Here is a 12,656-nt window from a genome sequence, read left to right as displayed (position 1 = left end):
ACACTTCTTTCTTTTTTGTTTTTTTTTTTTTCTTTTTTTTAATCGGAGTATAATCGCTTTACAATATTTTTTTCCAGTCACACTTTTCTCCTGGCCCCCAGCATAAATTATATTTTGTGTGTGTTCCGCACACAAAATATAAGACAGCCTGGTGATAATAACCATTTTCTATATAACATCTTTTTTTTAAATTAAATTTTTATATATATATATATATATATAATAGATGATATTTAAGTTGGGGTGTGGTCATGGTAAATCTTCTGACTTACACGTCAGGCATTTGAGATAGTGGAATCTATTTGTTATCCTTCAACTAGAATAACCTCAGTCCCCAGCTGGAATATATATTAGTCAAGGCATCTTCTTAAAAGACATGATTTCCATGCTCAGAAGATGGAAAGGGACATAAGAAAAAAAAGTCCTGAAATAGGTGCATTTAATTCTCCCCAATTTAAATTTAAGTGGTATATCTTTAAGGCAATAATGATAGTCCTTTTTTCCCGCATCCGGAACGCTTCCATCAATGAATTTCTTTAATGTTGATGATGCTTGGTGCGGTTTGAGGGAATCTGTATTTAGTCAGAAAATACTTCAATAGAATGACCTACCAGATGGGCCCCATAACAAAGCACAGAGGCATCAAACCACCACAGACATTTGGTGCTTAGAATAATAAAAAGACTATAAAATTAGATTAGTTGAGTCTAATTTGGAATTGGTATATTCCCCATGCACCCTCGCTGCTCTTGGGCAGATAAAGCCTTGAGATTTAGCACTGTGTCAGAGCAGAAGACCGCAACTTCCAGTAAAAGGGAGACAGGGAGAGGGAGAGAGGGAAAAAAAAGCATTCTGGGAGGTCACGGAGGGCAGAGCAGTGACCTCCAATGATTTACAGGCCTTTAGCTTAATGAAATTGTTTCAGTGACATGACGGTAAGAGCTCGTAATGGATTGGATGCCCTAATGTAATGAAATTACTCCCTTCTGCCTAAAAAAAAAAATGCGCAATTAATATTTACTGAGACCTGACAGCCTTTGGTGCGCTCGTCTGTGTAGTTCCCTCAGACAGTCAGAGAGGAGAGACAGCAGCGTGGCAGACAGGCTGGCTCTGCACGAGCTCCTGGCGGGGACGAGCAGAGCCGGCGAGGGTGGAGGGACAGGCGCTCGGGGGACCAGGGACACCCGGCCCAGACTGCCCAGCTCCTCAGCACGGCCCCCACTCCGCCTTCATGCTCTTCCCTTGCTTTTCCACAGGCAACTAGACAACAACCGCATCAGCTGCATTGAAGATGGAGCCTTCCGAGCGCTGCGTGATTTAGAGATCCTGTGAGTTGATTTTGCGATCGCTGCCTTGTGTGCGTGTGCGTGCGTGTGTGTGTGTCCGAGTGAGGAGGAGAGAGGGGGAGTGTGTGTGCCTGGGGGGTCCGTGTGGATGCATTTCTGTGTCTTCTGCTGCAGTGCTATTAAAATTGCGAACCGGGAGATCCCTCCGGCTCACCTTGGCCAAAGTGTTTGCAGGCAGCAAAGTGGGATTTCTCTCCTCCCACAAACTGGGGTTACTGCTAATTAAGTCTCAGTTGAGTCCTTTCTCCCCCGATGCTCCCGCGGTATGTGTTGCTGGGTGAAACAGATGGGCTGGCGTAGACCCCCCAGCGCCTGCCAGAGCAATCAGGGAGCGTCTGAGTGTGGGCTTACTTATGGAGAGGCAGGTTACAGGTCTGGGAAATGAGAAAGGGGTAGCACCAGGGGGTCGGCTGGAATTACCCAGAATCAGAAAGGGACTTTAACACGGGACCAGGGGGAATGCCAAACAGCCTGGTAAAGTCCAGTCATTGCTGTTGCACTTGAGATCACATCTCAGGATTAAATCCAAACTTTAAGCAGTAACCTTAAAGTGACAAGGGCTGGGGGAGGGAGATGAGAGGAGGTGCACCCCTCCCCAGAAGACCACCCTGCATACCTTGTCTAGGAAAAATGTGTAGCCGCCCTTCTGTGTTCTGGATTTTCAGATGGGTCCAGCTAAGGACACCTGATTTCCAAGGGGGAAAGTCGGCTAGGAGGCATCCTGGGGTCAAACTCAAATTGAATTGTGTGAGAAAACATTTTGATTGTCCTCCCGCATGCCCCAACTACACTTCCAGCTGTCCCTGATTTGGGGAAACCTGGAGAGGAAGGCAATACAGCCTAGCAGAACTTGCTTCGGGAGACGTGCGGTTCGGTCCTGACTCAGCCCCTCGGTTAGCTGTGTGACCTTGGGCAAGTCCCTTCTGTGCTTGGACCCTCAGCTTCTCATTTGAAAAATGAAGGGGACGGTTGCTTTATCTTGGGGGTGACTTCCCCTTTCCAAGTTCTGTAACTGCTTGCTTCTAAAAATAACTCTGATGCTACAGTTCTAGCCAGAATGATAAGCATAGGATGTGTTGAGCATCCCCCTGAAAATTAAATAAATAAATAAAAACGTAGTCACCAGGTTACATATCACTGACTTCCAGAAGAATGAATAAATGTCAAACAAATGAAAGAACAAGTACGTTAACATGTCCCTTTGTCCATAAGGGAAGGAAGGTCCTCCTTCCACCATCCTTTTCACCTGGCCCCGCAGACAGTAGCAGTGGGTTGGAGACATCCTCTTCACGTTGTGTGAGGGGAAGGGAATTCCAAGAGGAATCACGGGAAATCAAAGAGGATGCTGGTGCTGCAAGCTGCTGGAGATTGGATGAAAACCGAGAATTCCCGGTACAGAAAAGGCAGGACCCACAGCCAGAGAGGTCGGGTTGTCATTCCTAAGATTGATGGTCTCTCCTCACCCAAACTCTGACCCCGGAACCGGCACCAAATGTGTGTCTGCTAGGGAGAGGATGCCAGCCCAAATTTAGTAACCCAGGACTCCTCTTAGCAAAAGGCTGGAGCTGAGAAGGGTAGGCTCGATTTTCCCTGCCTGCAAAAAAAGCCTCTGTAGAGAGGGCTGCTAGGAGCATATCACCTTCTTCTTGAGAAGGATGAGAAAATTCCCTGGGAAGAGACCAGGAAATGGAAGTCACCAGCTGCCACAAAACAGCTGTGACCACCTGACAGCCCACATGTTAGTTCTCTCAACTCAGAGCGGTGTCATCTTGCCTCACCAGGAAGGCTGTCTTCGGGGAGAGAGAAGGGCTGTACAGTCAGACACCCGAATGTGGTGGCACTTTGGCCAAGCTACTCCACCTCTCTGAGTCTGTTTCTTTAACTTTAAGAGGAGATGCCCCATATACTACATAGGAGGGGATCTCTAAATGATGTCCTCTCCACCTCCCTAACTTTCTCCCCACCATGCCCTCATCTCCATCAGACTCCTGTCCAGGACAGAATTGGATTGCCCCTCTCTACTCTGATATTTGCTATCAAAATATATATTTATATTTTATGCAGATACACCAGGTCTCTCAAACTTGAAGCTTAAAAACCCAGGATGGAAAAAAAAAAAAAGTTCTCTTTCCCCATCGTTATAAAGACCCCCCAGGATCTGATGAGTTTATCTTCTCAATTCCAAACAAAGCTAGATCAATAGCTTTTTTTTTTTTTAAGCGGTACGCGGGCCTCTCACTGCTGTGGCCTGTCCCGTTGCGGAGCACAGGCTTCGGACGCGCAGGCTCAGCGGCCATGGCTCACGGGCCCGGCCACTCCACAGCACGTGGGATCTTCCCGGACCGGGGCACGAACCCACGTCCCCTGCATCAGCAGTCGGACTCTCAACCACTGCACCACCAGGGAAGCCCAATAGCTTTGTTTTAAAGACACTCTCATTTGGCTTCACATGGCTAAACACTTAAAATTAATCATAATCAAGTATTCCATGGGTTTTTAATTTCCAGCAGAGGCACACAGCTTTGGAACCATCCGTCTTCATGGTGAGCCATTTTGAAATTGGCTGGAGCTGACATCTCCATTTAAAGAACCTCCCCGCCCTAACCCCAGACCTTCCAAATCTCATCTACGCATTGACATTGTATAATACTTCTCTGTAATCACAACTTAGGCACCATAAAGAAACTTGACAATGAAATAATAAATAGGAACTAAGTGAGGGCATCATACATTAACTTAATAAATTCTTCAGAGAGACAGACAGAGACAGGGGGCAGGAGGGAATTCAAAACACTCTGTCCGCACAAAGGTCATCTCTAAGTATCTCAAGCGTTTAAAGTCTGCAAGTCAAGAAGACAAAATATAGTATTTCGGGTATGTTTTCTCTCTGACGCTAGGCAGCATGAAGTGCAAAATAAAGAAAGACTCCCGATTACCTCATGGAAAGCTCTCTCAAAATTAACTTAAGTTTAGGGACAAAAACTACTCGTGAAAATATTTCACACGGGATCACCCTGTTATTCCATCCTTTCTGTGGATGGAAATGCTATAAAACCTCTTTCTATCCAGTCTGAGGTTGGTTGTACAGAACCTAGGGGGTGAGTCTGGGCGGGAACCCCTAGCAGTAGGAACTGTGCAACATTGGGAAAGACTGTGAAATCTGCCCACCTCAACCTCATTTTTGACTCATGCCCAATGGCAGATGTCCAGCACAGAGTATGGTAGACAAAGGAAGAGAGCCACCACCCTCCCCTTTTCAGGTAGCCAGAAAAGGGAGTGAGAAGGAAAGCATAGTACGGGCGAAGCAAGTGATAATAGTGGCGTTTGTTGTGCAGTTACTAGTACCCAACGCCAAAAGCACTACTTTTACATCGTTATCTCTTTGCATGCTGACAACCCCTCCGTGAAACTGTTAGTGTCACCCTCCTTTTACAGAGAGATACCCATTTCAGAGAAGCCAAGTAACTGCTTAATTAGCCAGCCGCAGAACCTGTGTAATTAACCCTTCTACCAAGCTGCCTTTCTGATCTGTGTTGCTAAGGCTCTCGTGGTGTTGGCTGCCCTGAAGCATGGCCAACGTGTGCCGCAGGGTGGTGTGAACTGGCCCCAAGAGCTGGTCTAGGCAAGCTATCAGTGACTCGTGGTCCTGCCGAGGAGAATGCCAGAGCCTCCCGCAGCTTGTAAAATTGTCATTCCCTTTACCCAGGGATGGCTCCCCACAAAGTTGAAGGTAAATCAGACTCACAGGGGAAAGAAAATCATCCTGCTTTTTCACTGACTTACATTCTAGTCCCAACGATGACTTATTCTCACTTCTGGACGTCACCAATTGATTTTTGGTACTCCACGGTGCTCCGTTCTCTAGACCTCCCTAAAATAAAGCCCCAACTTTCTGTATGGAGCTTAAGGTTCTTAACTGAGGGACCTTGCTTTCTGTGAGTCAGACGCCCTTCTGTTACACAAATCATGGACCGTTCATTTCTGCTTGATCTGTACACTTGGCGGTTCGCGTACTAGGTTTTCTCTGAGTAAGGCGTGTTTAAACCACGGTCGAATATGCCAAGACTGCGTTTCCCTGGCTGGTCAGGAATCATTTGTGGAGGGACTCTGAGCCCTGGGTTTCTAGCCCCCGTCAGCTAGGTAGAGGACAGCCAGGCGTGTCACCAGTTTTACCAGGCTCCTCTCTCCCCGACATGCCATCTTGGGTCGGAAAAATGTTCAATGGGAAAAAAATTAAGAGTATGGACAAATGAAACAAAAATGAGACAACCTAGTTAATAAATTATTTAATCTTGTTTCAACAGTATTGCAGGAGAAGGGAAGAGATTCTCAGACATTGTCTCCTGACTACTTGTAGCAAATCAGAAGTTCAGTAGATACGCTACCAAAAATGCCAGGCTAAAGATGTCAGGAACACATCCTGAAAGCGCTTTCCGTGAGTGGTCTGCCCTTGATAAATCAGTAGTACTGGCCAAATTTCACATAGATGTGACAGGTCTGCAGATAACCCGCGAATGCTGTTTTGAAAGCCTCACTCCCATTTATGTCACTTACCAATTTTGGAAGTTCAGTGACATCGTCATAGGCTGGTTCTGGAAGGACCTTAGCTGTCTCCAGGATGACCTCTTATTGTTGAGATAAGGCACAGAGAGGTTGAGAGCAGGGTCAGGACTAGAGTGGGGCCCGCCTCCTAACATTTTGTACCCAGGGCACCCCACTTCCCTCACCCAAGTCCTAGCCCTGACTAGAAGACTAGACAAGGGCGACAGCAAGTTAGCGGTAGCAAAGGACTAGAACCTGGATCTCCAGACCCCTGATCCCATGTTCTTTGCCCACAGTGGGCACCTGCAGGCAGTTAGGCTGTTTAGAAGAAATCCCCTGGTAAGACTGGGGATCCTAAGCACAGTTGTCCTTTCAAACCTCATCATTAAATGTTTTATATTATTTAGCAGGTTGGGGGAGGGCAAACTTTAATCCATGACAGAATCAAAGAAAGATTCTGCTTTCAGCTCCCTCGAAACCAGAGGTTGCAAACTAGATCACAGACTACATTGTGGCCACAGATGAGGGTTTTTTTAATCCCGCGGAGTGATTTTTACCTTTTTTTTTTTTTTTTTTTTGCGGTACGCGGGCCTCTCATTGTGTGGCCTCTCCCGTTGTGGAGCACAGGCTCCGGACGCGCAGGCTCAGCGGCCGTGGCTCACGGGCCCAGCCGCTCCACGGCATGTGGGATCTTCCCGGACCTGGGCACGAACCCGTGTCCCCTGCATCGGCAGGCGGACTCTCAACCGCTGCGCCACCAGGGAAGACCTACCATTTTAAATTAGCATTTCATATTGCAAATTGATGCTATTTTTTGTAAAAGTCCAGAATTCCAGCTTTGGATTTTGGTGAACCAGAAACATTGGCAACCCTGAGCTGCATTTCTGCATTGCAACGGTCAGCTGTGACTGAAAAGCACATAGCCTCCGTGGATGGGGTATGTAGACTCCACTTTCCCACTGACCTTCCCCCATTTCAGTTACCTGCCAACCCACGCAGCCCCTGCTTTAATCCAGCCAAGAAGCAAGGATGCACTGTATGCCACCATAGTGCCAGATACCAGGGACAGTAAAGCTTTAAATGAGCAGGTCCTCTGGCAGATCAAACTCTAAAGGCGAGAGCTTACCAGAATTGTTGAATAGACAAGCACAGACAGAGCTAAGTCATGGGGAGTCGAAGACTCCCAGACTGGACAGGGGTACCTCAGAAGCCATCAGGTGCCCATGAGACATGATGTCTCATGTCTCATCTTCTGGGAAGTTCTTCTCAGGAGTTGAGCTTGCCTCCAAATTCCCTTTGATCCTAAAACAATTGTAATTGGGTTTATTCACATGATGAGAAGCAAGAGACAAATACCTCCCACCCTGTTTCTTGCTCCCTAGACCCCAGCATCAGCCTGGGTAATGAGCTCCCTTTCAGTCCACGTTTAGAGAAAAGAGAGTTGAGTTAAAACGGTGATGTGAATTAACCAGACTTGTAGCATAGTTCTACTTGAACCACCTCTAGGCGAGTATGACATGGCCTGACCCTGAGCCCTACTTGTAGATACAGAAAATGAATGTGAAAGAAAGTCCTTTTTTGATATAAGAAGGCAGTGAAAAGAAATTGACACCAGTCCTGATACCCAGCTCAGGGTGTGCTCGCTCTCCTAGCACAGGGTGGTTGTCCCAGCTGCAGGGTGCTGGATGCTGGGTGTTGGGACATTTATAGTCATGGTTGGTCCAGTTCAGAAAACCTAGCGCTTAATGCAAGTAGTGGCGTGTCCTCCACTTCCAATGACCTTCCTCTGGGTATGGAACCAGATGCTCTGATTAACAAATGATAATAATGTGTTGATATGTAATGCAATGATATCATACCAATTATTAGTATAGTTATTATAAATATTATAATTATTGTTATAGCCTCCATGTTTTAGCATCTTCTGTCTTCTAGGCCCTGTGATAAGATATCAGGATGCAGCATTTTACATAACCCCGTTCTACACCCTTACGAGGTAGATTCTGGTAATTTCCTCATTTTACCAGTGAGGAAACTGAGGCTTAGAGAAGTTGAATAACTTGCCCAGGGTTACACGGATAAGGACAAGAAGGGGATTGCTCTTCAGTATCAAATCCCCTGCATTTAACTGCTCTGATACCAAAAAAAATTAAAATTAAAAAGTACATCCTAGGGGCTTCCCTGGTGGCGCAGTGGTTGAGAGTCCGCCTGCCGATGCAGGGAACACGGGTTCGTGCCCCGGTCCGGGAAGATCCCACAGGCCGCGGAGCGCCTGGGCCCATGAGCCATGGCCTCTGAGCCTGCGCGTCCGGAGCTTGTGCTCCGCAACGGGAGAGGCCACAACAGTGAGAGGCCCGCGAACCGCAAGAAAAAAAAAAAAAAAAAAAGTACATCCTAGAGAAACAATTATATGCATTAGTGAGATTATTCACTGTAGTAAATGCCCAGAATAATTCAGGAACCACAGACTTTCTTTTTGAAAAGTTGCCCCCTAGGGTGCTCAGATCTAAACCTATGACGTCAGCTTAGTCAGCATCACATCCCGTTCCATGAGACTGCCCCAGACATGGCAGGAGGCAAAGGCTGAGCTGTTGGAGTTACAGTCCTCCCTTAGCACTGGTTGCCAAACCAGCTCCACCAAACTGAACGGTTTGGGGTTCATTTCCTTGAAAAAGAGAAACATTCTTACCAATTCTCAGGCTAGTTTTGGGGATTAAAGGAGATACCTCAGTCGTATGTCTAACAGATGCCGCGTCAGGACGCTCATAAAAATCAAAGTCGGAGAATACTCCTATACTGTTCACTGCCTTGCAGAAACCTGGCACATAGTAGGTGGTCAGTTAAAGTTCATGGAACCAAATTGACTTGAAATTACCAGTCGGCTCTCTGCATCCTCTGGTGCCGTATCCAGCGGATCCCAGATCCCCGCGGATCAGTCCGCTGTTGGTTAAATCCGGGATGCGGCACCCGTGGATGCAGAGGGTCGGTTGTAATTAATTGAATTTGAAGCTTACCCCACCCCAGTCTCTAGATTCTCTGTTTTGACGTGACCCTGAACAGAATTAAGGTTGTGGTTGTCCCAGAATTATTTTAGATGTTGAACAATGTAGTATTTTACTGAAACATTTTCTCACATGACCTTTGGTTTTTTATCCCTTTAGCTAAGTGGTGATTTTTTTTCTTTTTCTTTTTAATAATGAACAAAATTATAGCCACAGTGAAATTTGGTGTTTTGTAACAGAGACAAGATTCATTTTCATTTATTTACAAAATGTTTCACCTGGGTTTCTCTGGGAGATGCAAACATTTTATTTGTTTCAACAGCCTTTCGAATCAGGGTGTTTAATCCTGTCATAGCTTTGAATATAGAACTGTCATTGCTTAATGAAAGTCTTAAAATATCTCCAGAATATAATTTTTTGGGTACTGTGCTGCAAATTGTGATTTGTTGAGGCAGTTAGGATTAAATTTGTACTTTGTGGAAAACATAGTTAACTTCCATTCAACCCTCAAAGTACTAGGCAGGGAACTGGGTTTCCCATAAATGCACACCCCTCCTTCATAGTCACCCAGACTGGGAGCTGGATCATAGTCAAGCTCTTAAAATGACAAACTTGGTTTTGAGAACATCAGCTTAAGGAAAAAGTGAACATTTCTTTGAAATGTAAAATAATCTTTTCCATTTAAATAAGCAGCCCTTGGGCTTCCCTGGTGGCGCAGTGGTTGAGAGTCCGCCTGCCGATGCAGGGGACACGGGTTCGTGCCCCGGTCCGGGAAGATCCCACGTGCCGCGGAGTGGCTGGGCCCGTGAGCCATGGCCGCTGAGCGTCCGGAGCCTGTGCTCCGCAACGGGAGAGGCCACAACAGTGAGAGGCCCGCGTACCGCAAAAAAAATAGTAGCCCTTTAATAGTCCAAGAAACTACAATCTGGGGGGGTTCTAGTGGTTTCTATTTTATTTCATTTTCCTGTTCACTAAAGGCTAGTTTAGCTTCTGAATTGAAAATGTATTGCTCTTCATTCCTGAATTGAGAGGATATGGTGAAGGTCATTGAATCGTTCCTCACCAACAGAGGGTCCTGAATCAGTAAGACTCCCGCTGTCAGCATCTCCTATGAGCAGTACTTAGGTGGAATCAGGTAACAGTCTTGCTGTCCCCAAGGGCTGTAGACTACAGCCCCTAGGTCTCTGGGCTGAAATTCTGGCCTGACAAACTAGGTTTGGGGGCAGCCTTTTGGTTTGCTTTGTCCCACCTAAAGCAAAATGGAAAAATACCTTTGCATCTTTGAAAAAAATATCCTAGAGGGTTTTCTCTCAGGATCATGTGGCTGGTGAGGAAATGCCTCAGAGCTGCCAAACGCATTCAGGGGTCAGTTCACTCCCAAAACAGAGCTTCTATGCTGATTTGAAAAGGCGCTCCTGTGCGGATGGTCAGACACTACCCTTTCTCCATGCCCCGGCTGCCAACAGTGGCTTCGGTGACCAGTGTTTGAGCACCTTTTGTATCTCGCCCCTTATCAGCTCTTGAATGCCCTTCAAACCTGCCTATGACTGATGCTGCCACTTCCACCCAGGGTGTGGAATATTGGATGGCGTGGCTTACCTATGGCCAAGAGTCCATTACTCTGCAGAACTGGGTCCTGAAAGCCAAGACCCTAGGAAATTGATCCCTCCTGTCACTTGGCTTTATGGAGGGGAGGAGAGCATGGAGAAGACCTAGAGACACAGAGCTGGGGAGAATCAGAGCATCGTTTTTACCTTTCCCTGAGCTCTCACTTCCTATCTTTGAAGGCGCACACGAGTAAGGGATGTTGAGGAGGAGAGATGAAGGGAATAATGGTTCTGTTTCTCCAAGGCCATCTTTGGACTCACTGTAGAAAAGCTGTAGAGAGCCCATTCTCTTTTGAGGACCCCGGCTATCAGCTCTGTTTTATCGATTGATTTCTTTCTGTTTTTTTTAATTTTTTGGTCTTTCCAATGTTTAAAAATATTAGAATTCATTCCCAACCCTTAACTCCTGGGTAATTTTATAGAAAAGTATATGATTTCAACTTCCCTTGAATATTTAGAAGCTGTGACAGCCCTGGGTTGACATGTGGCTGTGACACTCCGGAGCAGCATTGTGCATTAAAGCAGCGGTCCCCAACCTATTTGGCACCAGGGACCGGTTTTGTGGAAGACAACTTTTCCACGCAAGGGAGTAGGGGGTGGGCAGGGGATGGTTCAGGCCGTAATGCAAGCGATGGGGAGCAATGGGGAGCAGCAGATGAGGCTCGTCTGTCACCACTCACCTCCTGCTGTGCGGCCCGGTTTCTAACAGGCTGAGGCCGGGTACCGTTCCGCGGCCTGGGGGTCGGGAACCCCTGCACTAAAGGACTCTCTGTGATGAAGGAAACGTTTCATATCTGAGCTGTCCAGTATGATAGCCACTAGCCACATGTGACTCTAGAACACGTGAAAGGTGGCTAGTGCAACTAAGAAACTAAATGTTTAGCTTTGTTTAATTTTACTCGATATGAATTTAAATTGCCACACGTAGCTTGTGGCTGCCTGATCGGACAGTGCAGGTTTAGAGCTGAGGGGCAAGGACCGCATTTGGACGGGGCATGCCCTCTGCAAATCTCCGTAGCTGCCACCAGGCCAGCTCTCCTGCCTGCCCCGCTCCAAACCCCTGGAGCCATTTCACATCCACTAATAAGCACAGTGTTTAAACGGTATATTTTCTGAAGCTAGGTACTTTGAAATACCTTCCACTCCCCTCACCTCCCCCCCCCCCACTCTGCCCTTTCTCTCTCTTAATTTAAACATCTGGATCTTATACCCCCAAAAGACCTATTTTCACTGAAGCCCAGGAGTAGGCTTATTAAAACCGTCTCCCATCAAAGCAAAACCCTCTCTGAGTGAATTAGTTTCTGGATCCCAATTATTCACTTCTCTCAGCTCTGCAAATGACTTCCACAAAGTCGACTAGGGAGGAAAATCACTCCCATTGTCTAGACCCATTGCTTCTCCATACATAAGGGGAAGATGCGGCAGGCAGTTAGGGAAACGAGCCCATTAACCCCGCAGAAGCTGAGCCTGGTGTCTGCATAAAGAGAGAAAGAAAAAGCCGACCCCGTGCAACTATTTTCAGATGCTTCACAGCGGGGGCTGGTTGCAGCTCTCAGAGTTTGGTCAGATGTCCTGTCTTTATGCAGACCTGGATAGATCTGGGCATCCACAATCCCTTCCACCACCTTCTGGAAAACTACTCCCATTTCCAGAAATGCCATTTTAGAGCCAACATCAGCCCAAGTGAAATTGGAGAGTGGAACTGCAGGCTCCGGGAGAAGACCCTGGAGGTCAACTGGTCCCACCACTTCATCTGAAGAGAAAGAAACTCCCCAGAAAGGTTAAGTGACTTGCCCACAGCTATAGGAAAATTTCACGGAAGAACCAGGCCAGAAAATGGGTCTGTTGACTGTTACCTAATGCTGTATATTGCCATCTAAGCTTTCCCTGTATTAGCAGGCAGGAAGCAAAAATTAGTGGAGCCAGCTTCTATGTCCTAGCCATCTCACCATCCCTTAATCTCCAGCGTTTTACCAGAGGGAACATTTTACCTTCAACACGGAGAACTCACCCTCCCTTTCTAGAGCCTTCTAGTCCTGCAGCCACTGCTTGGGGAATACCGGTACCCCAGTCAGAGGGCAGTCTGGGAAGAGATCAAATTCTGCATCATTGATCCCAGCTAGCAGGGGTGACCCAAGGCCCTATGAGTAAGCACCAAG

General features: G+C 46.9%; 1 protein-coding gene across 3 annotated transcripts in view; it reads left to right on the top strand.

Annotated features, from left to right (window-relative positions):
- The window catches only part of SLIT3 (slit guidance ligand 3), a 611,339-nt gene that overhangs the window by 436,296 nt on the left and 162,387 nt on the right, over positions 1-12,656 (top strand). For all 3 annotated transcript variants that reach the window (XM_065875016.1, XM_065875017.1, XM_065875015.1), the window contains one exon: positions 1,257-1,328. In XM_065875016.1, coding sequence (XP_065731088.1) covers positions 1,257-1,328 — 72 coding nt within the window. The remainder of the gene's footprint in view (positions 1-1,256; positions 1,329-12,656) is intronic.

The sequence above is a fragment of the Phocoena phocoena genome, chromosome 3 (genome assembly GCF_963924675.1).
Source record: "Phocoena phocoena chromosome 3, mPhoPho1.1, whole genome shotgun sequence".
Classification (NCBI taxonomy): domain Eukaryota; kingdom Metazoa; phylum Chordata; class Mammalia; order Artiodactyla; family Phocoenidae; genus Phocoena; species Phocoena phocoena.
This window is presented reverse-complemented; position numbering and strand designations above follow the sequence as displayed.